The sequence below is a fragment of the Herpailurus yagouaroundi genome, unplaced genomic scaffold, assembly GCF_014898765.1.
Source record: "Herpailurus yagouaroundi ecotype Mexico unplaced genomic scaffold, PumYag 218, whole genome shotgun sequence".
In the NCBI taxonomy this organism is placed as follows: Eukaryota; Metazoa; Chordata; class Mammalia; order Carnivora; family Felidae; genus Herpailurus; species Herpailurus yagouaroundi.
Genome location: NW_024412449.1, coordinates 3,840,936 through 3,868,582, shown reverse-complemented (window position 1 = coordinate 3,868,582; position 27,647 = coordinate 3,840,936). Strand labels below are relative to the sequence as shown.

The 27,647-nt window shown below is 43.9% G+C and overlaps 1 protein-coding gene and 1 non-coding gene across 2 annotated transcripts; both read right to left on the bottom strand.

The window, feature by feature from the left end:
* Positions 1–13,691: 13,691 nt before the first annotated feature.
* Positions 13,692–24,996, bottom strand: EIF4G2 (eukaryotic translation initiation factor 4 gamma 2). Its single transcript, XM_040457009.1, has 24 exons — positions 24,917–24,996; positions 24,778–24,806; positions 24,584–24,726; positions 23,116–23,180; positions 22,716–22,781; positions 21,935–22,075; positions 21,293–21,395; positions 20,486–20,617; positions 20,331–20,397; positions 20,092–20,243; positions 19,730–19,840; positions 19,469–19,552; positions 19,280–19,378; positions 18,881–19,022; positions 18,618–18,778; positions 18,151–18,264; positions 17,465–17,590; positions 17,209–17,313; positions 16,905–17,120; positions 16,558–16,816; positions 16,035–16,239; positions 15,700–15,911; positions 15,484–15,605; positions 13,692–14,518 (listed from the first exon to the last, which is right to left on the bottom strand). Exons 1-24 carry the CDS (start codon positions 24,994–24,996, stop codon positions 14,453–14,455), a joined length of 3,000 nt encoding a protein of 999 aa, XP_040312943.1. The 3' UTR covers positions 13,692–14,452.
* LOC121018315 (small nucleolar RNA SNORD97) lies at positions 17,960–18,098 on the bottom strand. The gene has a single exon (XR_005785126.1). It is a non-coding gene; the product is annotated as a small nucleolar RNA SNORD97 (small nucleolar RNA).
* Positions 24,997–27,647: the final 2,651 nt, after the last annotated feature.

Here is a 27,647-nt window from a genome sequence, read left to right as displayed (position 1 = left end):
TCTGCCTAGTTCCTCTGGAGAAAAATATTTTTAATCTCCAGGAAACGTGGCCTTCCTGGAGCTTTCTAAGTATCCCTTGTTTTCATTCTACTAACAAACAATTTCTTCCCTGGGAGATTAAGTAGCCAATAGAATCAAGATAGACCTCTTAAAGGGGCACCTGGGTGGTTCAGTCAGTTGAGCATCCAGCTTCAGCTCAGGTCGTGATCTAGACGAACAGGGTTCGTCTGTTCAAGCCCCACGTTGGGCTCTCTGCCATCAGCACAGAGCCCACTTTCGATCCTCTGTCCCCCCTCTCTTCCCCTGCCCTGCCTGCGCTCTCTCAAAAATAAATAAGCATTAAAATAAAGATAGACCTCGTATCAGCTCCCAAAACCAGAATTTGGAGCATGGGCCAGTACAGTTTTTTCCTAAAGATAGTTCCTGATGCTTTGGTATTTGGGGAGTGTTAGCACTGCATATAATGCTTATCATGTAGCATCAGGAACACAGAAAAGGGTATATGCTACAGGCAAATCAAGTTCATCTAGACCTCAGTGTGCCCACTGATTTGGGAGGCTCAAATCAACAGACTGTAGCCTGTCATCAGGGCCTCACTTGGCATCAGGCCCTGGCTTCTAGCCCGACTCTGACACTCACATTGATGTGACGAAGCACTTTACTTTTCAGCCTCCGTATCCCTATCTATCAAATAAGGTGGTTTGACAGCCTTTCAAGTTAAACATTCCAGGGTCATTACAGAGAATTTTGAACAGACCATCTAGTCTACTTCAACAGCCTGAGTAACCTGAGGTCTTTCCGTTCCAAGCAATTGGAAATCATGTCTGCTATTTCAAGCTTAATTTTTCCACAGATTCAGATAAATGATATGTTTTACATACAAAATATGTATATTCGCTCTTGATTTTTTTGTTTATTCCGGTTACTAGAGCCAAAATGTTTTTGTAACATTTGTCATTCTGAAAATACTGAGTTTTAAATACCTCAACTTTTTTCTGCATTTTCCTTGACATGTTGATCTATTCTAGATTGCCACTGTTGCAGCACTCCAGGGGCAAATCTGTACTTGGTCATGTGGTCCACAGCTCAGTAGTGTAGAGAACACTTACCTGGTGCAAGACATCGGGGCTAGATTTTGAAGTGTCTTATGCAGAAGTCAGTAAATTAGTGAATTCACCTTCTTGTCCATTCTGTCCCCTAAGTCTCTAATCCAGTCTGTTTGCTGCACGTTTTCCCTGAAACACTAGGTCCCAAAAGATACTCCTTAAAAAAGAATTCCATAACCAGATAAGCTAGAAAAACGCTGAATTCTAGAGTCCTTTGCAGGTAAGATGCTTTTGGTGATAAACCACAGAAAATGCTGTTTCAAACTGATTTAAAAATAAAATTATTGGGGCGCTTGGGTGGCTCAGTCGGTTAAGTGTCCAACTCTTGATTTTGGCTCAGGTCATGATCTCATGGTTCATGAGATTGAGTCTGGCATCGGGCTCCACACAGACAGCACGGAGCCTGCTTGGGATTCTCTCTCTCCATTCCTCCCCCCCCCCCACCTCAAATAAATAAGTAAACTTAAAGAAAAAATAAAGATTATTTTGTCCTGTGCGGGACATCTGGGGGGAGGGGGGAGGAAAGGACAGTTCAGTCATTCTGTTTATCATGCGTACGCAGAAGAAGGTATAATGTAGTAAGTACGAACATAATTCAATACCTCGGCCCCTACCAGAGACTGCTTATATACCTGTTCTCATTGGCACCCCTCTCCATTCCCACATATGATTCTCCTCAGTGAGGTATTTAACCCTCTTTTGATGATCCAGGGTCGTAATTCAAACAGTGGTTATTGTTGTGTGCTCCTACAGAAAGTGAGGTATGTCAGGCTCCCCACCTCTGACCTGAACGACCTGAGACTCTTGATTGAAATAATCTATTCCTATGTCCCCACCAGTGAGCGAACTCGAGGACAGGGATTCTGTCTTCTTCATCTATTTGCTAAGAGCCGAGCATAGGACTTGGCAAGACGTAGGTACTAATTTATATTTTGTTCTCACAACTGAATCTCTAATCTAAAAATGGATGCCGCCAGAAAGAATCGGACTCGGAGGTCTCTGGTAACTCCATTCTTCTCTCCTGCAAGAGTTTTAGCAAATTCATTTCGCCGGAGTCGTGTTTACATTTGACCTGTGAGTGGCAAACATTTGGTCAGAGTCCAAGTGCCCCATCAAGGACAGACAAGGTGACCACCCGCAAGTGCACTGCCACACTCTCCACGTGGCTGTAAAGGGTTAGGTGGTTGTTTGTTAGAAATCATTCTGATTGCTCAGCAGATTTTGTTCTCATTTTTATAATTGTGAAGGTACTGCGTATTGGGCAAACTACTGAAAGATCATTACTCTTGGGCCTGATCCTAATAAACAAACCCGGAAGTTGATCTCTAGACCCAGACGGGCTAGTTCATCTAAGCAGGGTGGAGTGTCTATGATAGCATCTTCTCCCTGAGAGGGATCAATGCCAAATCCTTTGTTCTCTCCTGGACTGTTTTGTTCTCTGGAACAATGCTGCTTTGATTTCTCTTTTGGGAGCTGGTGCTCCAAGTTCCTTAGCCGGGAAAGAAGTGGAGACTTCATTTCCTGCCTCGGCCCGCTGCTGGACTGTCCTGGCCCCAGCTTGTGTGTAGACGCGTTCTTCCGTCTCTCTCCTCCTGCTACTTCCAACTCAAAGTGGCAGCAGAAGCGATGTGAAGGAGCCCTCTTGGGCCAAGGAGGGGTGAGAAGGGAGCATCACCATATTCCTTGACCTATTAAGTGAGGGATGAATGCTGGAGTTTAGTTTTTATTATTTTTTTAACATTTATTTTTGAGAGAGAGTGAGTGAGCACAAGCAAGGGATGAGCAGAGAGAGAGAGCGAGAGAGACAGACAGAATCCAAAGCAGGCTCCAGGCTGCGAGCTATAAACACAGAGCTCAACGTGGGGCTCAAACCCATGAGCCGTGAGATCATGACCTGAACCAAAGCTGGACACTTAACTGACTGAGCCACCCAGGCGCCCTTGGTGTTGGTTTAAAGAACGTTCAAACCTTGCTTCAGCACCTGCAGCTGTCTTATCAGTCCACCCTGAACACTCTGGCCTCAGAATCATACACCTCCTTCCTGTCCATGGTTCACAGAAATCACAGAACTCAGGTTTCCACCCCTCTGATCCTCCAAGAAGACTCAGGGACTCTTCCTGCTGGAATCTCACACTGCAAACAGTTGGCTTCATCAGAAACCTCTGTTCAAGGCAGATTCGAGGCTCTCAGTTGTCATACGAGCTGGCATTGACTCCCAGTGACATTTGTGCTGTGGCCGCTGGCCCCTATGCCCTATCACGAGGATGGCAAGTGCTTTACAGTTATTTGGCCCAAAGGAACAGGGTCCGAGAATGGGGAGAGGCTTTGGCCCCTTTGAAAAGAGCTGGGACTCCACCCATAGAAAAAGTTGGAAAATCAGTTGTTTGGATCGTAAGAAGACCTGGGGGCACAGACTTGCTTCTCCATGCAGTAGAAGCTGAGTCCCACTCCTGGAGACGTAGTATAATCCTTGGTGGTCAGCAGGGGAGCCTGTATTATGTTGTGCATCAGGGTTGTCAAACTTTTTTTTTTTAATTTTTTTTTCAACATTTATTTATTTTTGGGACAGAGAGAGACAGAGCATGAATGGGGGAGGGGCAGAGAGAGAGGGAGACACAGAATCGGAAACAGGCTCCAGGCTCTGAGCCATCAGCCCAGAGCCTGACGCGGGGCTCGAACTCACGGACCGCGAGATCGTGACCTGGCTGAAGTCGGACGCTTAACTGACTGCGCCACCCAGGCGCCCCATGGGTTGTCAAACTTTAATGGGCTCAGAAATCACCTAAAGATTCTGATCCAGTAGGTCCGGAGTGAGTCCAAATATTTTACAATTCTAACAAACTCCCAGATGATACGAATCCAAAGACTACAATTTGAGTAGTGAGGTTGTACCTCATGACAAGTGTACCCCAGGGGCACCTGGGTGGCTCAGTCTGTTAAGCATTTGACTCTTGATTTTGGCTCAGGTCATGCTCTCTCAGTTCATGAGATCAAGCCCCATGTTGGGCTCTATGCTGACAGTACAGGGCCTGCTTGGTATTCTCTCTCTCCCCTCTCTCTCTGCTCCTTCCCTGCTCTCTGTGTCTCTCTCTCAAATAAATAAACATTTAAGAAAAAACAAACTGGGAACTGTGGGAACACCCACAGTTTTTTTTCATCGGGGCTAGAAGGCCCGGCTTCTAGCCGGGCTAGAAGGGGCTTGGTGTGGAGAGACAGGGAAGGGGGAGGAAAGGGTCAGAGAAGGCTTAGGGAAACAGGAGAAGATATGAAACCGTTATTTCAAAGAGCAGGAAAGTGGGCATACCTGAGAGGCAGTAAAGTCAGATGGTGTAAACTTCAAAGGGTCTGAGTCCTTGGAAGAAAAGAGGACAGAAGTGGTTGGAAAGTGCTGATGGGAAGTAAGGTGGTCAGGGGCCCATCCAAGGCCACTGGCACGAGAGGAAAGAGAGCAGGGGAAGTCACGGGCTCAGGCAACAGCCAGATTTCCTTCAGAGAAAGAAGTTGACCGTAATGTTCAGAGCAAGATTGCATATATGGGGACATTTGCTGGTGACAGACTGGGGGACCTAGGGGACATGAAGAAAGGGTTTGAGAGAGCAGGGGTGGGGAATTGGGACAGAATAGCATATATACAGAAAAGTTCGGGGTGAGGGTCTAGGGTGGAGGACCAGGGGCCCTCGGGCTTCTGTTGGGGTGGGGAGGGAGTGAGGCATGATGGGAAAAAAGGTGCTTAGAGTGGGGGTACAGTCTCCTACGACTCCAGTAACGCAGGGGTCCCTACTGAGGGAGGGGGCGGAGGGGAGGGCAGGGGCATAAGAACTACAGAACGGTGTCACTCCTGGCCCCGCAGGCTGGGTACCTCTTCCCCAGGGCCTGTTGCGTTGTGGCACTGGAGTAGGGAGGGATGTGGTTGTGACCTTGTCTTTCCGTGGCACGTTGTTACTGACGTGGGTTTTGTTAAAGCAGTGTGGTCAGGCAGTGCAGCGTCCACATTGCTCTGGTGACAGGACTCCCTGCTCAGCATTTCCAAAGATAAAACAGTAATTGTGTTTCGCGTCCCATGTACCATATATGCCCAAATGGAAGGTGGCCTTGAATTACAGTGTGATCCTTTTCCCGCGGTAAAGCGTCTCTCGCTGCTCAAAAGGTGCTTGATTTAACTGAAGTTTATAGACTTTGGGATGCAGGCGAAATAGTTCAATGTCTATTAATCACAGGTATTAATTAATTTACAAACATACATTTAAAACCACATATAAAACAAAACATTGGTTAAGAACTAGTGTTTTTCTCCACATTTCATAAAATAATTTTACTCAAATTCATCATAAAATCTTTGACCAGGGCCTTGGTCTCCAGCCACGTTCCAAACTATGTGGCTTTTGAGAGGAGGTATCCTTCCCTCCCCGGGCATTGTTTGTGATCCAGGCCTGACAGTCTGTCTATGTTTGGCTGGAGACGCATCCTGAGCTACATGTGCTCATTCACATCACAGTAAGACTTTGGGCCTTTCCTTTTGTCTAGTAAGTGCATCTTGTGCGCCTCCATGGAGCATACTGATTTTTAAGTTGATCCTTAAAATGCTTATTTTTAATTTTTGCTAACTCTTTAGATTGTGTCATTACATCCCCAGGAATAACGATTAAATCTGTGTTAAATTTCTCTGTGCTTTTTTGGTCTGTTTTGGTCTTTTACACCGAGTCTGTCGGGGGGATATCTCCATACACATTGAAAACTAGCATTGATTGGGCCATTTCAGGTTCATGTTGATGGGGTTTTGGAGTGGTGGGGGGGGTTCAGAGCCGACAGCCAAGAAAGAATTCTAGAAACGTCTTTGGTGCAAAAAAAGGTGATTTTATTAAAGCGTCAGGACTGGACCCGCTGCCCTGGGGTTGTGAAGAGTGACTGCTTATATACTGTGGAGTTGGGGGAGGTAAAGTCAAGAAGAAGTTTTTTGTTTTTTAATGTTTATTCATCTTTGAGAGACAGAGACAGAGCGTGAGCAGGGGAGGAGAGGAGAGAGAGAGGGAGACATAGAATTCAAAGCAGGCTCCAGGTTCTGAGCTGTCAGCACAGAGCCTGATGCGGGGCTCAAACTCACAAACCCGTGAGATCATTAAGTCAGATGCTTAACTGACTCAGCCACCCAGGCGCCTCTCAAGAGTAAATTTCTTAAAGGGATTGCCATATGCTAAAGAGGATTTAGAATTACTGGAGGCCCAGCTGTTGTCAAACTAAGGTTGTTTTTCCCTCTAGCAAAGCATTATCATTAAGATAGTAGGGAGTTGCTGGAGATTAGGTTATTGATAAGATCACCCCTTTCTTGTAATATTACTAAGATATTTGTAAACCGATGGAGACTCTATCACTTTAACCATTTGTTTTCTGTCCTTTGTTCTTGGGCAGCCAAGGGTGCCTGAGGAATACCACACTGATCCCACCCAGCCGGAGGGGGTGGGAAGGTGGGGTGGGGGGTTGTGCTAGCTTACCGCTTGGCCCTCAGCTTGCCTTATGGTCCCTCATGAGTGTGTCATCCCCAAATAATACATCCTTGTGCACAAAAAGTAATTGAGAGGGTCTCCTGTCACTTGAAACAAACTGTTAATGCTAAAATGTTGGGCCATTTGGGGATGGAAAACTGCAGGTATCTATGGTGTGGGTTGCCATATTTTAGTTTCCCCACCTTTGGAAACCAGCTCCAATGTTGACTGTGTCTAACAGAAAACATATAAGCTTTAGAGTTATTCATACTGTAAATCCTAGTTCTTCCAACAACAAACTATGTGACTTTGGACAGTGGCTTCATTTGAATGGTGGCTTCATGTCCCTCAGCCCTGATTTCCTATGGGTTCAATTGGGATAACAATGTCTGCACCCCAGTACTGTTCTGAGATTCCAATGCAATAATGTATGCCATGGGCCAGGCACATAGTTGGGGCTCCCAGAAGCCAGCCTTTTTCTTACTGATTTCTAAGAGCTTTTTGTGGCTTTTTTTTTTTTTTTTAGTTTATTTATTTAGAGAGAGACAGAGACAGCAAGAGTGGGGGAGGGGGAGGGAGAGAGGGAGAATCCCAAGCAGGTTCCATACTGTCGGCACGGGGCCCAACGTGGGGCTCCGACTCATGAAACCATGAGATCATGACCCGAGCCAAACGTTTGACCAACTGAGCCACCCAGGTGCCCCTGTAGCCAACTCTTAATTGTAAATATGGCAAATATTTTTCTTTGTTTGTCCTTTGTTTATTTTGAGCCAAACAGGTTAATAGACAAATCCATCAATATGTTCCTTTGTGGTTTCTGGATCTTGTTTGTTTGTTTCCACGCAGAGGTGGGTTTTCTGTGAAGTCGAAGAAGCTTATGCTTCAGGGTCCCCCACCTCCTTGGGCCCTGTACCTAATTTTGTATTTGTAATTTTGTATTATTTTTCCTAAAATGGCTCCTCAAATGATTTCATCTTTGGGCCTCACAAAATCTGGGGCTGTCACCAATGATATGCTCTGAAAAGTCACCTTGCCCCAAATTATGAAACTCTTTAATATGATTAATTTTATATCTTTTCACTTATTTTTATTTTCTAAGTTTTCAGTGCTAACGGGGATTACTAGTGTGGTAATTTTTTTCAGAGTTGATTTTTCTCAGAACAAAATAGAGCTCTACCATCCATTCATTCATTCATCCAGGCTCTTCCCTCACCTTCTGCACCCAACTGGGTAGTGAGGTGGGTTCTGGGGAGGGGACAGGCAGGGGTGGCCTGGAAGGCTTCGTCATGGTGGCAGTGGGGATGCTAGTAGAGCAGGGGCAGGTGGGCTAGTTTCCGTTTCCTAGGGCTGAAATTGCCTCAGAACAACAGAAATGGACTCTCTCTAGTCCTGGATGCTGGAAGTCTGAAATTGAGACATTGGCAGGACACCTGAAGGCCGTAGGGAAGCATGTGGTCCATGCTGTTCTCTCAGCCTCTGGTGTTGCTGGCAATCCTCGGCATCCCTTGGCTTGTAGAAACCTCACTCCAGTCTCCACCTCTCTCATCATATGGCGTTCTCCCTGTGTGTGACTGTGTGTCTCTTTTTTTCTCATACGGACACCATCCATATTGGATGAGGACCCATCCTTACGACCTCATCTTGATTACGTCTGCAAAGAGACGATTTCCAAATAAGGTTACAGCCACAGGTCCCTAGAGTTAGGACTTCCACATATCTTTTGGGTGAGACACAACTCAACTCATAACAGGTGGATGTGGAGGCTGAATGTTCCTCACCTCAGTCCTTTGGCCGGACCTTGAGAGGCACCTGCACCATCAGGTGCTCACCCAGCTCTGATTGTACCCTCCCAGGAAGGAGGAGCTCACTGCCCCTGGGTGAGTCTCTTTCTTTCCTTTCCTTCTGTTCCCCCAACAGGTCTAGCAGAGATGAGTTGTGGCTCCTGAAATGCAGGGCAGGGTTTGAATGATGACCCCACGACAACGCTGTGTCCTAGTACATCAAAAACGCACACAAAAGGTGCCCATGACTTCTTGTTGAATAAATGAAAGACCCTGGGCAAGGTGCCAGTTTCCTTATCAATAAGATAAAGATAATAAAGTACTTGTCTCCAAGAGGTTGGGAAGATTAAATGGGATGATTAATGTGCCTAATCCAACCCCACATGTACGAAATGCTCAAGCAATGTTAGCTAGAATAAGCACGCTAATATGCCATAGCAAAGGGTGGATAATATTAATGAATAATTAATAGTATTAACAAATAATAATAGTAATCCTCCAAAGGCAGTCCGTTCCACTTAGAGAAAAAGCCACAGTCCTCATGATGTCCTGCTCTTTCACATGCCTCCTTGCCGCTCTCCAGCCGCAGGACCCTGCTCTCTGCTCAGCCACACTGGCTCCCTCATTGTTCCTCAGACGCCCCATGTGTGTTCCCATCTCAAGGCCTTTGGCTGTGCTTCCCCTGTGCCTGGAAAGTTCTTCCTCCAGACATTTGCACCATTCACTCCCTCGCTTTATTTAGATCTTTGCTCCAGGGCCCCTTCCTCACGAAGCCTTCCCTGAACGCCCTATTTCAGCTAGCATCTTCATCACTCCCTGCTCTTCTGTTTTATTTTGCTACGTATAGCACTTTCCATCAGACACCAGCCACTTGTTTCTTCTCTCTCTCCTGTCAGCCAGAATGTGCGCTCCCAAAGAAGCCTTTGCCGCATTCACTGTTTCATCCCTAGCACTGGAACAGGGCCCAGCATGTAGCTGGTACTCAGTAAGTATTTCTAAGATGAAGGGACTTGTAGAGCAATCCCCACATCTGTCAAACACTGTTTCTCATCACCTGTCTATCCTGCTCCTTGCAATGACCCTAGGAGGTGGCCAAACCAAGGATTATTTCCATAGATAAGGATGGGCGCCTGGGTGGCTCAAGTTGGTTAAGCATCTGACTTCGGCTCAGGTCATGATCCATTGATAAGGCATATGAAGCCCAGAGAGGTGAAGCAGTTCGCCTAAGCTCTTGGAACTAATTACTTGGGAATTAGTAATTACTGGGATTCAGGCTCGTAGAACTAATTCCTTGGGAAGCTGGGATTCAGGCTCCAGTCTGTGACGCTGTGGGTCTCACGCAGACCTGGGTGGCCCTCGGGATTCACTGATAATCAGTCACACTGTTGACATCCACGGTTGACAGGGGGACCAGACCAAACCAAAGTAAATTCTCCTTCTCCCCTCCCCCCTTGATGAGCATGCCCAATAGGTTTGGTCCTCTTTCCCCTTGGGCTGTACCAGACGAGTTCCCTGGTGTCCTCCTCCTGAGAGGGGTGGGTGTCTTCTCCTCGGAGCCCAGCAGAGGGCGCGGTGGAGACAGTAAGCCTGACCTTGGCTCTATCCCATCCTTAGGGACTGACTCCAGGTGAGGTGGGCTGACAGGACAGTCTGTGGGTCTGGGTGGCATGTGGCTCCAGGGTCCTGTGTATGCTCCGCTCTGCTGTGTGCTCAGGCGTCTTCTTGACCAGAGCCCGGGGTTTCCTTGGAGGACACCCGTTGGAAGGCTGACTCTAAATCTAGTGAGGTATGAGGAAGGAGCTTTGTAAGTCCCTGTCCTCCTGGCCCCGCTGAGGAGCTGGTCCCTGAAGCTGCCCTGCACTGCCACCTCTGGCTGAAGATGAAAGATGTCCCCTCAATCAGAAGTGTTGGAGCGCCTCTGGGGTGGAGGGGGTGGGCGGGTAGATGGGGGCCCTGCGGAGCCAGGAGAAAGGTGAAGCCGGCTTCCCTACCACTGCCTAGAGAGCCCCCCGCATCAAACGCTTGTCAGGAGAGTGATTCTTCCTTGAAGTCACAGCTTCTCCAGGGTGTTTCCTCCTCTTGGCTCGGGTGGCCTATCACCGGCCGTGGTTGCACCGTCAGCTCCCATCTACTTCCCCCGCTGTAGAGGAGGGGGCTCTTGCCTGGGAAGACATGGTGTCTCACTGCTGCCGTGTCGCAGCCCTAGCACAAGGCTGGCAGTGAGTGATGAAGCGCTCACCTTTGAATGTACGAATGAATAAATTAACGTGGGGAGCTGAGCGTTTTGTAATTGGATTCAAAGCAGATCTGGTACAGATCAGGACAAGAATGATCATGCCGTCGGGTATCAAGTATAGTCACTCGCTCGGATTGCCAGAAAGTCAATGAGCTTGTTTCAAGGCCAGACTCTTACACAGGACTCTACCTGGACCCTGACCCCAAGTTTGTGTTCTTGAAGAGACACACGTTTTCCTTCATGCCCCAGTTATATAAAATTCGTGTTCCACAAAACCTCGATTCATTGTTGCATTCCATAGAATGCATTCCATTATTGGTCCTTAATATGTGTCTAGCCCTGTGCCAAGCCCTGGGAATAGAGCAATGAACGCAACACTCCCTGCCATCTGGGAGCTCTCAGCACAGTGGAAAGCCCGGGAGCAAGCAGGTGGTCAGAGCGCAGTGTGGTGAGTGCTAGAAGGGGAGTTGGAGTACAGAGAGGCCACCTAGCAGACAATTATGTTTTGGCTGTCTACCCAAGTTCCCTTCCAAAGTTCTTCTTTCCCTTTGCACTGTAAGTCTTTGCAGGCACCAGGGCCTGCTTGACACAGCAGGAGCCCTGAAGATCCAGGGTCCGCAAGGGGAGAACACGTGATCCAAGCCTAGTCAGTTGTGGGCTTCTGCCTGGGGCTCTGAACCTGGACCCGATGTCACTGGGGGATTCAGATACCGGCACAGGAGGCTCTGGGGTGTGATGGGGGTGCTGGCAACATTGCTCTGGTCAGGCGGTTTCTGTGGTTCAGGCTACCCAGCTTCCCTTAGTCCCTCTTCATTTCTAAGTCTGGTCTCAGGGCTCCCTTGAAGTGAGTTCCGATAAAGTTCCTTTCTACTCAGTTTGTCCAGCGTACGTATCTCTTCTTTGCATCCAAGAGCTCTTGATTGGTACAAACTCCTCACCTAGTCTTGGCAGAGGAAGGCAAGTTTTCCAAATGTGGAACATTTATGCTCATCTCTGAAGGATGAGTGAGAATAAGCTAGATGGAGGGAGATGAAAAAGTGGGAATAGTAAGGAGAACAATGGTCCAGGCACAGGGAGCAGCCTGTGAGAGACCCAGAGATAGATGAAACAAAACAAAACAAAACCCCAAAACACTTAAAGGGGCAATCAGCAGGTAACTCCATTGCTCCATTGTTAAAAGAATTTGGATTTTCTTCTGAAGAAAACTTGGAGCCACTAAAGGCAGAGTTTTAACACTCTGTGATGCAGAGAATGGACTGGAAGGAGAGCAAGATGAATGGGAAGGGCGACTGTTCGGAAGTCAATTGCAGTGATTCAGGCGTGAGACAGTGGAGCCTGGTGCGGGGCAGTGCAGTGGAGATGGGAAGAAGGCAAGGGCTTCAGTAGCTATCATGGAAGGAAGATGGACAGAATGTGGTTGGGAAGGAAGCGAGGTCAAGGGTGACTCCTTTTGGGCTCAGATGGGAGTACCATTTAGAGCCAGAAAAGGAGGAAATGTTGGTTTGAGGGAGTTTAGTGATGGACACACTGAGTTTGAAGTGCTTGGGGCACATTCAGATAAAGTGTCCAGGAGCTGGTTGGATGTGCAATTTGATGCTCTTCCAAGATACAGACACCTTCAGGATGTAGATGGTAATCGGAGCAATAGAAGTTGAGTGTTGAGCAAAGCGTAACAGTAACGTTTATAAGCCAGGCTAGAAAAGAGCTTTAAAAGGACACCGAGAAGCCTGAAGGCAAAGAGATAAAAATTGCTGAATGCTTTTCATAGGTCAACTAAGACTGAGAAATGCCCATTGGATTGATCTGATTGGAAGCTCGGGATGGAAGCAGCTAAGGTAAAATGTGAATTCACATACATCAAAGGCCTACTTCCATAGGAGGCTCTCTTGCTAGTGACATTCACATTACTTTTAGTTCTCGTGGCATTATTCCCATTTTCAAATCAGCTCAGAGGAACAAAGTACCTTGCCTAAGATCACACTGCTACTAAGTGGTAGGAATGAACCCTATCTTGTTACTCAAGTCCTTCCTTTCCACTTTTTCCTTTTAGGTCCAGATCCTGTCAGGTAGAGTAATTTTATTAATTTGTGATTTGGTTAAGTATTCTGTGTGCTAGGCTCTGGGGATAGATACAGCCAAACAACAAAAAACTCCATCTCCTCACATTCTGGAGAGAGTTAGACCTAAATATGCAGTAATGGTGGTCATGGCACAATCTAAAAAGGAAGAGAATAAATTATGTGCGTTTTGTTTTTTGTTATTAAAGGAAGCTCTACACCCATGGCGCTGTAACTCCAAACCCTGAAGTCAGTAGTCACATGCTCTTCCCACTGAGCCAGCCAGGTAGCCCTGAGTTACATTTTTTAAATAGGGTAGACAGTGGGGTCCTAATTAACCCGGCATTTGAGCCACAACTTGGGGAGCCAAGTCATCCGGTTACGGGGGTGAGGGGAGAAATGGGAAAAAGCCTCTTATGTTTGGCATGTCCCAGGAAGGAGGCGGCCAGCGTGGCAGGAAAATGAATGAGGGCCAAGTTGCAGGAAATTAGAGAAATAGGGTGTTGGGAAAAGGACAGGACTGCAGACCAGATCAGATGTAGGGCTGTGCAGACCGAAGTACTATCTTGACTTAAAACCCACTATACTATGGAATGGTATGAAGATATACCACTGATACTACACCACGGTCGTTATTTTTGTGTTGTCCGGCCATCCATGTACGGTTAGCTTCTCAAGTTACCATGTATTTCACAGGACAAAGAAATGTCACCAAGTTTGTTGCTATGCATTAGTAAGGGTTCTCTAAATTTGTGAGACTTCCCCTTGAATTTTCTCTCATCTGTCATTTTTTTTTTTTAAAGGTTTGAGAGAGCAACAGTGTGTGTACAGGAGCAGGGGAGGGTCAGAGAGAGAATCCCAAGCAAGCTCCGCGCTGTCAGCACAGAGCTGGACGTGGGCCTCCATATCACGACCCATGAGATCATCGTGAATCGAGAGGTGGACGCTTAATTCACTGAGCCACCCAGGTGCTCCTAAACCGTAATTCCTAAACCTGCCTATAGTTGCTACTTAAGTCACACACAACTCTATCAAGTATCACAATGTTTATTGATAGATACAAGTATATAAAATCAGGGCATGAACATGACTTGATAAATTAAGTAGACTTAATTTCAATACTATAATAAGAGGGACCAATTCAAATTCTCACCATTTGTTTCACACCCACAAAACCACTTCAAGGGCATTAATGATCTCTCAAAACTGATCAGTTTTGTGCAAGTAAACCATGTTTCTTTTAAAAAGACTTGTGCACTTGCCCAGGCTCAAGGATATTAAAATCTAGCACATAAAGCCCATTACTAGAGGTAGAAATACAGGCAATATACTATTACGGCAACAACCATCAATTACAGTTAAGAATTTTTCTGTAACAACCAAATGGATAATCAAATATTGCAACAACTCAAGTATTACTGAGCAAAGTGCATTTCTACAGTATTCAGTGTTGCTATTCAGTTTTCTAACTTAAAACAGCCTATGATAACTGGCAGCAAAGAAGGTCCTTGCAATAGACTGCCTCTGCTTGAGAACTTATGATGTAATTATTGCATGCTGCTAATATACTATCTAAACATTAAAGATACTCCTAAAATATTTGATGGTAGACTATGATTAAGACATTACACTACAAAAAAACCTTATGCAGAAGGAAATCCTAACTGACGTGCTTCTGCTTTAAATATTGTGAAAACATTACAGCGGAATGAATTTTCGCAGTGGTTAGGTCAAATGCAGTTACGTCATAGCAACAGTATGTTTTGCACAATTTAAGGCTTTGGCTGGTTCTTTAGTCAGCTTCTTCCTCAGATTCTTCTTCTTCAGCAGTTTCTAGCCAGGTTAGCCACTGATTCACCTGTAAATTTGTAAGTTAACAGAATTAAGCCATACTTCTGAAAGAGAAACTCAAATCCATAGTTTTGACTTAGCTCCTTTAGTGGGTTTGCTAGCTTGATCCTAAGTTTTAGGTGGTACACCCTTTATAATAACAAAAGCCTCCGAACATACTGTTAAATATTACTTGGCTATTGAAGAGAATTTATTCTTTATATGTAGGAAGCTGTTGACTTCTTGACACTACTTCCAATCACATCGTAGGCTCATTTTAGTATGGGACAGGGGCTCCTCCCAAACCTGAATTATGTTAGCAATACTGGGGAGAGAGAGGAGAGAGATTCCTAAAAAGATTTCTAGCCCTATCCCAGAATTGCTAGCAGATTCCCCAAGGGCAGGGAGAATGATTAGCTCACAAAGCTCACCTGTGAACCTTAGGAAGAAAATACTGTAGAGACCAGTGCTTCTCAAAGCCTGATCCCCTATGAAATCAGCATGAGAATCGCCTGGACTGTGTTGTGTACCACAGACCCGCTAAATCTGATTCTCTGAAACTGGTTTTTCAACTACTCTGTACGTGATTAATGTACTGTGATTTTAGAATCCCCAGAGATATAAAGGTCTTCCCCTAGGACTAGAATTCCACTCACAGAAAATGAAGATGTGAGAAAGGAGAAGCAATCTCTTCTTTACTAACATTTTTTTAAAAGCTTAAATCCAATCTTGTGCAATCACTCAACCATTCAACCTTTGGGAGTAGCTTTACTCCTAAAAAATGTTAGCCGCCAACATCTTACATATATAATCACTAGGATAGAAGCCTTACACCACTTCACAGCTTTCCCTCACTGTACTATTTTTACCAAAGCTTGTAAACATGCAGAAAGATACATACAGATAAAACTACAACTATTTTGCCTCCTGTACTTCACTAGATACTAAGTAAACTGAAAAAAGCAGACTAAATGCCTCCAACAAAAGATTTACCTGGAACAAAGCCTTGCCTTTCCCAGGAAATTCTTGGGTTATATCTTCTTTCCAAGCCAAAAAAGCTTCTTCTTCAATAATTTCCATGTCATAAAAGTGAACAAAAAAGCGGAGCAACATGCCTAAAAGATAACACACAAACCCCGTGATCTAGTGTGATGTGGAAAAAACTGCCCCACGCTCGCCACCGTCCGGCTACTGTCCTCGGCCACTCACCTTTGGGGAAGTTGCTGTTGTAGCAGTGCACCTGCAGGGCATACAGGGCACTGACTTGCAGATCAACGTGATCATGAAGGAATTTCTGCATTACTGGCTTGAAAGAAAGCAGCAGTTGTTTTTCCTGCTCTAACTGTTCTTTGGAAGGAGCAGAGGAAGAATCTGTCTCATCACTGGGTGGGTTTACTTCACTAGAAATATACTGTAAGAAGCTGCACAGAAAGAGATCTTGTCAGAACCCCAAAGCAAAATTTTCTAGCCCAAGAAAGACCATCCTTAGTCCCTTGCCTTGTATTTTCTAGTAAATGTTAATGTAACCCTGGACTTTACCTTACCTAGTCATTAAGATGTTCACAAATCCTTTATCTACATGAAGTTTGGGGGAGATGTTATCTTTAATCCATTTATATATGGTTTGAGGGGATGGATCCAACTTTATTTGCTTCAACAATTCCTTCTCCAATTTGAGGAGTGGGAATAAGAAACTCAGTCCCTTTCCTTCCAAAATCTCCAACATGCGGTCCTTATTCTGATCAATTTCTGAAGAGACAAAACCATCTACACATCAGCAAGTAGTTCATTTTAGCCAGTTGGCCTGTCTAGAAAATGGCTTTACAAATGATTTCCCAAATGTCCAAGATTTATAGTAACCCAGCAAAGCAAACACTTAGTATCTGGATCAAATGAGAGCAGTTAAATCATTATCACTTTTCATAAAGGTGAAATCTAACCTATGGTAATGCTTATCATTATCTGGACAAGATAATCCAGTCTGATTTGTATAGATCCACTCAAGATACTAAAGACTCTTCAGATTTTGTATTAAGAAAAAAAAAAAAAACCCCAAAATTCTCTTACCTGGGAGCATTTTCTGCATATTGACCTTGCTTTGTTGAAAAAGTTCTGTTAACCATTCTCGATCTTGTAATTTAGCTAATTGCTGAAGACAAAGTAAGAAGAGAGGAAAATGGGTGCCACTTTCCAGTGGTTGAGCTAGTTCTGAAATGCTCACCAGCTCTGAAATGATGGCACGAGCTGCAAACTGTGCTAAATATGATTTCACCAAGGGGATGTCAACCTCCAGTTTGGGGCACTGGTCCAATACGTTCAGGAAAGCCTTAGAAGGAATACACAACACAATCAACTTAGCAGTTCTCAAACGTGAATGCAAAAAAGTTCCCCCAGAATCAGAGCAGTGTTCTCACCTGCATGAAGTTGTCACTGGTGGCTATCCCTTCCTGTTTGAGCAAACTGATCAAAGAACTTGCTTTTTCTTTATCTTCATCACTTCTATCTAGTGACAGGATAATTACTTTGCTTAACATCTCAGGAAGAAAGTGTTTAGGAGCCCTCATCTCTCTCACACCACTGACCGCTTCATTCGCGTTCCCACTATTCAGATATTCAGTCACAACAGTTTCCTGAAAAGAACACAATCCAAATCTCTTTAGTGTTTTCCTATCTCAAATAGACTCCATGAATCAGACTATGGGATTATTTGAAACTTACAGTTAGTTTAAGTAGTTCTTCCTTTGATGGTGGTGGCTTTTTACTAGTCTTGGCAGGCTTTTCCTGGATAAGTGGAGGATTAGTTTTGAGACCAAGCTGAGGTGTCTAAAAACAAACAAAAACACAGCAACATGACAAGTATGATTTAATTTTTTTAAAAGTGTGTGAAGTTATAGGAAAGACCCTAAAAAAATTCTTCAGACATCTTCATAAAATACCATAACCATAGAAAATACTATCCTACTACAGTCCATACCTGTCCCAGAGGTGGTGTTTGAGTGCGTGGTGGTTGTGCACTAGGAGGAATCATAGTTATCTGGGGCTGAAGCTTTGGCACTTGATTTTTATTCATTAAGAACGACTGAGCAGGCCTCAGGCTAATCTAGAATTGAAAACAAAACAAAGTTAACATGCAGTTGGTAAACATTAGATCCAACATCCTAAGATTAATTCAGTATATACAGACATCCTAGAATCTAGGGCGGAAGTGAAGAGAATGGACTGCTGAAAAGTAAGCTCCATGTTAACGTAACTTCTGGCAAGAAAACTAAAGATCTGATCCACATGAAAATAATATACAGTTACAAAAATCTTGTATTTGTACTAGGATTGTCCTAGAATAAGCATCACTAAAATATTAACTAGAAAATGTCTTGTTTTATTCTTATAGTTAAGTCATTCTATACACAGAAAAACACAATTAAAATCCTGACAACCATTTTCTTTGCTTTAATTGAAGATTTTAAGAGACTTGCCCTCATATCTCATAATCTTCGCTCATAGGACGCTGGACATCCAAAGAAAGAAAAAGAAGTATAGAAAAGAAAGAATTAAAGAACTCCAGCATTAAGTCCTCTTAATAACGCGTCTTATTTATAATCATCGGGCAATAGATTTCTGAATCGACAAACTATGGCATAGAAGTAACATAGGCAAATGTACCTCATCTGCATTAAGCTGTCCTTTCTTAGAAAACCGAGGTGGCATATCCTTCGACTGTCCTTGCAGCTGGGATAAGAGTCCCTGACTCTGGTTATGGTAGAGCTGGCTTAGCCCCTATTTTAGAAAGGGAGAAAGAAAGTCTAGATAAAAAGGGGTCCACAAATTATGGTAATCAAGTACCAAAGGGATGAGCCAAGCCATAAGGAAAGCTAAACTGAATCTGCCCAGAGAAAGTAAAGATGCAACAAGGGAAGAATAAAAATCTAGTCCTATCAAATAAAAACGCTGTGATTTTACTAATTTTAAGGATAAGCATCTTACCCAGTTTTAAGTAACTGGTCACACAGATGCTTTGGTTTAGAAAAACAAACATTACCCTAAAATATCACTTTTAAAAAAGCAAAAAATAAATCACATGTATTGGAGGATTTAATATTTGTTGCCTAAGCATTCTTACGTTTCCTTACCTGGCTTTTCATAAACTTGCCTCCCATCTCTCCAAACTGCGATTGTGTGGGAGGCATGATGTGTCCCCCATGGCCATTGAAGAGTTGATTAGAACGATGACGCCCCATGGTGGGTGAAAATCTATCCTGGATAACTCCTGGACCAGTACCAATTCCGCTACCTTAAAATACATACAGGAACAACTCTTTACAACTCTGCTACTGTTAAAACATTTAAAGTTGATTTTTTATTTTAACAAAACCACGGTTTTGTTCAAAATCACCTGGCATTTGTCCAAACATATCAGCAAGTCCTCCAAGTGGGTCCCTATCCATTTTCATCCTGGGTGGCATGAACGGTCCCTCCAGAAAGAAGTCACTTCTCATCCCTTGAGCCATAGGAGCAGGAATAAAGACTCCTAGATCCTTTAGAAATAGCGAATAAACACCTGATTCTAGACACTATTTTACATAAATAATTCTCATTTGGGGAGAAAAAAACCCTTTCAGGCTACTGGAGTGCTAATTATGCAATTCTGTATATAATTTCTTCCCCAAATGGTAAACAAGAAACTAAAAACATTAATAAGCTCCACCAGTAAGAGGAGTCTCAAGTGTTAATAGGATCCTTGTGGTTCAATAAACTTAAAACCAACTGGATTAAAAAAACACCAGTATCTTACTTTTACTGCATCTTGACGGATTTGATTGATCGTCTTTGGTCCATTGTCAAGAAAAGCCTTGCGAGGAACCCAATGGTGTTCTCGCAACTCTACAGTATCCTTTAATTTAAAAATAGTTCCGGTAAGTTTTAATTTTAGTATTTCCAAAGAGAAGAAATCAGCTTATCAACACAGTTAAACCAGTTTTACCTGCAGCAGGAAACGAATCCTCGCTGGCAATTCCTTACTTAGCATCAAGGAGCACATTCGGGCAAAGTACTGATCCATTAAGGACTAATAGAAGAGAAAAATACTTCACTAAAACATGTTATGACAAAAGTGTACTATTTAAGGCTTTTAAGACTTCTCACATTATAATCAAAGTTGATGGGCTAATATGATAATCCCCTGTATCACAAAAACAAGTCCTTTGATTTGAAGAAAATTAACACAAGCTACTTAATAACATACCTTGGCTCGTTCATGGTCTAATCTAGGTCCCACTGTCCTCATTATCTGACAGAGGCACTCCAAATCCTCTCCCATATCTTTGAGTTGGACTCTCTTCTTCTTTTCCAAAAGCTACCAAAAAGAAATGCCAATGTGTTGACAAAGTCTTATTTAAGTTGTAACACTTTTCTACCTGTATTTTACAAAACACACTGCATACTTCAAGTCACTATTTACAACATTTAACTAGCAGTTTTGCTGACCATTCTGAAATATTAAACTAACCTACCAACATTCTCAGATAGTACAAATTATAATTGACCCCTCTCCCACAAATAATCACGTAACCAGTGATAAATCTAAGCCTACATTCACATACTTACTGTTTTGATGCACTTATGAAGGATAGATTCATGAATAAGATCAAGCTTTCCAAGTTCTCCAATGAATTTGATGTTCCCCAACATCTTGATCTTAGCAATGGCTCTCTGTTCCTCCTCCTCGGGGAGGAGGGGATTTTCACGCTTATCATAGACTGAAAATACACAACAGAAAAAAGTCAACATTCAGAATGAAATTCAGTATCCCCAGCAGTACTTAGGTATCAAACATAAACTCTCACCATCAACATTTCTGGTTCGGTTTTCAAATTCATCTTGTAATTTGGAAATTAGGAGGCGTCTGAATGTCTATTGGAAACAAAGACATTTGGCAGGTTTTGTTAAATGAAATCTTTCAAATCAACTTTGAAATAAGCAAGCAAACACTACCACTTACTGTGCTTTGCTTCTGTCCTGGTTGACCCTCTGCTGCTGGGCCATCAAAGTTTGGTGCATCTTCTGCCAATCGCAGACATAGCTGAGCATACAGTGAGCTATACTTTGGCTCTTCTAGGGCTTTGTCCACAATCTACAGAAAATGGCATTTTTCTTTTTTTTAAATAGGACAACCTTCTGAAAGTACCCTTCCTTTAACTTAATACTTCCTTATAAGCCTTAAGGATCTTAAACCTCCTAACTTTACTGACAAACTCTGCCTCGTTTACCTTATGCATATAATCTCTTACAAGTAAAGCCCCCCCACCCCCTCCAAGAGTTAAAAATATCTTGGATACTGAAACTATAAACAGACACTGAAATCTTATTATCAACTATCATACAATTCATTTCCAAGACCAAAATAGGTTTTCCACAGAAAGAAAAACACAAAAAATGTGAATAGCCTGTGCTTTAGCCCATTTAACTCTCCAAGCATTGTATGAACAATTTACAAATTCACCTTTTAGGACAAAGGACAACCACACTTGGGGTAAGCACTGTGTAATGTATGAAATTAGCAAATCTCTGTTGTGTATGTGAAACTAGTATGAAATTGTATGTCACACTATACTTCAACATGAAAAGTAAAAACCCACCTCTTAAATCTGATGCCATTAAAAGTTGGTTATTTTTAAAATCACCATCACAATTCAATAAACATGTAGCTCAGGCCTCCAAGTTTTAAGCAACAATGTAGCATGTACAGAAAACTTGGGTCTGTTAACTATTTTACTCTCCCTTTCAGCTAAGCCAATTTTTAACTTACCAGCAGTATGACCCCTTTAAGGATGAGTTTAGACTCTACACCCACATTGAGGAGCTCAAGGCATAGCTTGTCAAACTTTTCAGGAGTAAGCTTATTTAGTATGCTGGGGAGAAAGGAATCATACTAAGTGTCAGGCAACACACAAAAAATTAGAGTTGAAAAACAACTTTGAAATTAATTTTTTCTTCAAGACCCATCTTACCCGTATAACCAAAGGTATGTTAAAATAAAGCTGTTATTCAGGTAATATCTGTACCTGCTTCGGGGTCCCCAGCTGTTTGACAAATCTCACTACCTCAAAAGTCAGAGAGCAAGAATCTTATTAAGGCTAAAATCCAGGAACTAAGACCAGTGTGTTCCATGCTTCTTCAGTGGGTTACACATCAGGCATGGGAAATATCAGGACTTCAAAAAGGCTTATGTATTTTAACTCAATGACCACAAGCAACCCTTAAGCCTCAAAATAGCCAACATGCTGCTCTTCAGTTTAAGATAAAACTGCCAACACTGGCATTCGTTAAAATACACACTTTGGACATGAACATTGCTTTCTAAGTAATACAGCCTACACACGAGACAAACCCAGCCAACATTCTTTTTCCCTCGTTTTAGTGAAAGAACAAAGCAGATGTATAAACTTACCCTCTTACTTTCCTGAAGATTGCATCATGTCGTTCTTTTTCATTTGCGGAGTTGTTTGCTGCGGAGTTGTCATCTCGTCTAGTGCTTCGTGCAGGAATCCATTTCTGAGCGTTTTGCCCTGGGGTTTTCCCCAGGAACTCGCTAGTAAAAATTTATATAAGATTCCTAATTAAGATGATTTAAAACCTAGCACGGTCACTTATCAAACGTCATCCCACTCGGGTATCTTTCTAAATAGAATAAGCGGTTTACATGTTTTCAGTTTCCCTTACAACTAAGCAACTCGCAATCAATGCTTCTCAAATTCAGAATCACCTGAAGGGCTCGTTAAAAGACATTGCTGGGCCCACCCGCAGTTTCTGTTTTAGTGGGTCTGGGGTAGGACTAGATAATTTGCATTTTTAATAAACTCCCAGGTGGTGCCAATCCTGGTGGTTCTAGGAATCACACCTTGAAAACCAACATTTTCTAATGTTGTGTGACCATGTTCCTTGCATGCGTACAGCTCTACCACTAATTAGTACAGGTAACTGCTGATAATAGTAATTGTTGATTTCTGAATATTAATGAAAACAATCCAAAGAGCTAAGGATAAAGAGCAGTTCGAGAGCCCTAATTCAGGTAATTTAGCAAAAAGGATAATTAAGAGCTGATATTCTAAGAAACCATGCCCAGTATGATTAAGATTCTCGGTATCTATAACTACATCGTTATATGTGTGAAATACTATTAAACTAAATCTGTTCTATGGCAACTCATGGCTTCTACACACTTACTATACCTGTTGCCAGCAGTCTTGGGATAGTGCTGAGGTGCACCCCTACTTCCTCCTCCGCCCGAAGAAGCACTATTTAAAAGAAAAACTTCTTTAAAAATCCATATGCCACCTGTCTCACTTAAAAGGGCTAAAGGGTCTCTTTAAGTATTCTGTATTTCAGAAATTACACTACAGACGAAGAGGAAACTGGGCCTATAAAGGAAAGTCAAATCACTGACAACTACTCTTCAGAGGACAAACAAAAAGATAATGAGAAGTGAAGAACTTAAAAAAAAAAAAATGTACGTGGCACATTATACATTGAACTTGCAGCATATTAAGTCAGAATTACTTAGCGTGGGGATTCTTTGGATTTTGCGATTGGTCTCTTGGTAACAATTGCCAAAAATAAATCTCCACATACCTGAAACGAGAAGCACCCCCTTCTGCGATCGCACTCTCCACTTTGGCGGCTTGACAACGAAGAATCTTCAAAAGAATAATATTAATGGATGGGGTGGGGAGGGAAGAGGATGGGAGAAATGAAAAACCTAGAATGAGAAAGAGTACCAAAATTAGACACTGCTAACACACAAATCTATAAAGTTTCCTTCAATTAGAATTTATTTCAGATCCTGGCACTGCAGTTAACTGAACTTTGACTGCATTGCAGATCTCCTAAGACTAAAATAGAACGTACTCAAACACAAGTGGACAATTATTTTGCTTAGCCACCTGGAAATTCCCTTATGTTCAAAGATGCAAAGAACCTTCACAGAAATACAAGAGACAGCATTTCAACTGTGAACAACGAATCTTTGAAAAAGCCACATTCTACTTTCTTGAAAGCTGAGCACCGACATCAAGAACAGAAAACCTAACTTATCCGCATGGGCACATTATGTGGAAAATATCCTAAGTTTGCACTGCCTCGACGACGAGCCCAGCGGGCCGAATAAGACCTGACTAAAGGCTGTTTAGCAGTTTTCCTTCACTGTCCGTTCTTTTAACCCCTCCGCACACAGGGCATCCAGGAAGATGCGAGAGGGACATGGGTGTACGGTGGCTGGCACTCAGCAGGCGGAAGACACCGGCAACAACATGGCAGCAGGAACCTCCGCCCCATTTTTTCCCTTCCTGGGAACAAAAGAGCAGTGGATTCCTCCCACCCAGACTGGAGTTAGGGAAGTGCTTCCGACAGCCTCCCCTCGAAGCCGCTGGGGGCAAGCCTCGGTGGGGAGGAGCGGAGGCCGCCCCCGCCGGCCCAGCGCCCGGCTCTTTGTTCTCCAGGCAGGAAGGCGGCCTCCTTCCCACCCGCCGCCTCCGAGCGGGCCCCCTCCCTCCGCATAAATCCCCGAGGGACTGACAGCCGCTTCTCCGTTCCCTTCCCTGCTGACAAAAAGACGCAAATCTAGTTTTCTCTACCCTCGCCGGTCCCAGGCGGGGCCCGCTCCCCGCCGGCACCGGGGCCTCACATACCGCCTCCCCGCCGGGAGGACGGACTCCGGGACTCCTACGCCTCGGCTGGTCCCGCGCCAACGGCCGGGCCCTCCCCGCCGGCCTGCACGTCGCTCCCCGCCGGGGCGCGCGCGGCCCCGCCACGCTCTCTCCCTCCGAGCACACCAGCGCCTCGGCCCGCCCTGACCCCGGCCACAGACAGCCACGAAGACGGCCGGGGGACGCCACGGCTCCCGGTTTCCTTCTACTTCATCAGCAACGGGAAAGGAGAACAAAGGAGAATTTCTAGGTGCCCGGAGCGCGGAAAACACGCTAACAAGGGCCGCCCCGCCCGGCTCCGCCTGCGGCCGCCATTTTGTACCGCTCGAGAAGAAGCGGCCAGGGGACGGCGGCCATTTTAGAGCGCTCTACTCGGCGGCGGCGGCTCCACTCACCTTCACCGAGAACTCAGCAGCTGCCGCCGCAGCTGCCTCCTCAGGATCCGGTCGTCGGGGACAGGGAAGGGAGGGGGAAGGGGAACGGAAAACAAAAAAGGGGGAGGGAAGGGGGAGGAAGGAGTCGGGTACGACTTGAAACTCTCAGCTCAGAGGAGTCGCTGCCGCAGCCACCACCCAGTACTCGCCGCCACCTCCATAGAGCTCCGACTCGCTGCTGGCGCTGAGGCGTGTCTGAAGCCGAACTTATCACTCTGGAGCAGCCGAACCCACCAGAGCCGCCCCGAATGGCTCCTTCGCCACCCAATCAGCAGTCTGGTTGCACTCTACCACCAATCCGCGTAGAGCGGTGGGGAGGAGTCACAGGGCCAAGCTCGGTTGTGGCGCAGCCCCGCCGCAGTGCGCAAAGCCATATTCGCGAAGGCTCTGAGACCAAGCCAGTGGCGTAAGGGGAGCTGAGTACCGTGGAGATGCGGGCCACTTGCGTAAAGTCGGAGAGCCCTTCTGCGTCTGCGTTGGTGTGGCTGTCTCATCTTCCTCCTCTTTGTTCCCTGACTCTACCCTTGCTCGAGTTGTGTAGCCCTCTTCCCCTCTACCTCGTTTTGTCACCGGGAATATGGGGGTGGAACTCACTTCTCCCCTACCCTACCCGATTCCGGTCCGTGGCGAGTCAGAGCACTGATCTTTCCTGGCGCCCCCAAGGAGCCTTGATTTCCCCCCCCCGCAGCCCCGGCTTCTCCCGGACCGGCCTATAGGGTTGAGGCCTGGCGCCCCCGGGGCGCAGTGCCTGGAATAACTATTGGTCTCCAGGTGCTCAGCTACGGCCTCCTTAGGTCGGGGAGGCGGGAGGATGGGTTCAGGAGACAAGAGGATGCACCCAGATGCGTAAAGAAGACTTCATTCAGCCTCACTTTTATTCTACCCCCTGCAGAGTGAATGAGGGATAAAAAGAAGGGGTTTACTGTCTTTGTACCTCACACGAGAAGCAGCTTTTCCCGAAGGAATGTCCGGCCAGCGGTCACAGGAATACCCAGACTATACCAGACTTCTTTGGAAGAAGTATTTGCGGAGCGCGGGCGTTTGGAGGATTTTAATTGCTAGCTCCTGATTTTTGTTTTTTGGTTTTGTTTACTTGTTTTTAAGCACGTTGAAGATTGTCAGCCGTGTATTTCCATTTTATGTAAGGTTCACCATAACAAATAGGATTAGGCTTTTCAAAGCAGCAGGATGAACTATTTATACTTCTCAGGTAATATTTTTAAGGAGGGCTACCGGAAAATGAAGTGTTCCATCGTTTGCGACATTTCAGCTACAAAAAAAATGGAGTCCTGGCTATGCAAAAATGGAGTCATGTTTCCATGTACTTAGAAGAAATTTCCCCATCTTCATTTTGAACATGCAGTTCTCGATACAATGTATATCAAGAGCAAGAAACTGTGTTTTAACATGCATGTCTTTTAAAGAAAGTGTCCAATAAAGGACTGGATTTTCACAGACCAGACATGTTTGACAGGTCAAAACAGCTCTTGGTGTTGAAAGCACCTAGTCCATAATATAGTCTTCACGAAAGTTGCAGTTTGTCCTAAGACGTTTAAACCTGCTAATAGAAGGGTGTGGTGTGGCTCTGAAGATTTCTAACACAATTCCAGCATCTTTAGATCTTTGACATATATGAGGCTGATCATTATCCCTCATTCTTTTACTAGTTATTTGTTATTAAGTCAATTTCACTTGACCTTCATCTTTAACAATTGGAAAAGATCTGACTCTTGGAGTTAGTTACATGTGGAAAAAAAAAAACATTTTGGGAAAGGAGGAAAATTGTGTATCAAATACAAGAAATTGTGTTTCAAATACTTTGTAATTTCAGGACCCTGTAGCTTCAAAATAACACCAGAACAATATTTCTTTATAATATTGTTATAGGGCTTTATAGGTTTGCAAAAGGGCTTTTCATATTTGTGGTACTTTTTTACATAACTGGTTTACATTCTTCATGACTAATAATACATTAATCTAAAGGAATAGTGTTCAAAAACACTATTCTAGTCTAGATTTCAAAGAGAGTATTTCCTGAGCCCTAACACCCGGATGGTCTTTTGAGGAAACTGAAACTCAATAATTAAAAAAGGTTTTACTTACTCTTTGGTAATTGTGAACTCCTCTGCTATGGACTTGGCAGGTATGAATGTATGTGAGAAACTTGGCTGGGAGAAAGTAACGCAACTAAGAAGGTGAAAATATGGATAAAACATGATCATAATTACCTTTCAATCAGTAGGAGAGATAGATTCACAATTTTGAAATGTTTCCATCACATCATGGATGTATGAAAATTCAAGTCATTATCTGGATTTTAACTTTTAGTTTATAGAAAATTGAATTTTAAATACACCCACTTCAATATGCTAGTTTTCACATTTCCATTTTATGTCAGTTTCCTATAAGATTGAAAAACAGAGTCCTGACTGACTTGTTAACTAATATATTTTTGCATTCTTTTAACTAGCCATGTCAAATGCTGGTTATTATTCTAACACATACAACTCCTGGAGCATCTGCTACCCTCTTTGTGCTTCCAGATTCCCTAATCATACATCTCTAGCTCAAATCTCTAACTTCAGTTCTGAATTTCCAACAGCCTATTATTAATCAGAGATGCAAACTTGCAGCCATATTGTATTTGGGCCACACAGTAATTTTAAACATTTGAATTAGTTGACATTTACATTTTTGAAGATTTTTACACAGAAATCTAGATTTCTATCTTCTTATGAAAAATCTTAAAACATGGCAATACTGGGATTGAATTTCCAACAGGGCAACATTTAAGTATAGCTGAGTAGCCACTGCCTCATTTATGTTTTCTCTTCATTTCACTACAGTTAAATCTGATTTGATCTACTCATTTCTATTTCTGCCTGGCCTCTATGCCAGTTTACTTTTTTGAGTTATTTGTTCAAACTCAAACAATTAAGTATGTAACTAACTGATCATTTTCCTATTATAAAGAAAAGGAGTCAGACCGGTTAGTTCAACTATCTTCTCTTACTGTGTAATGTTG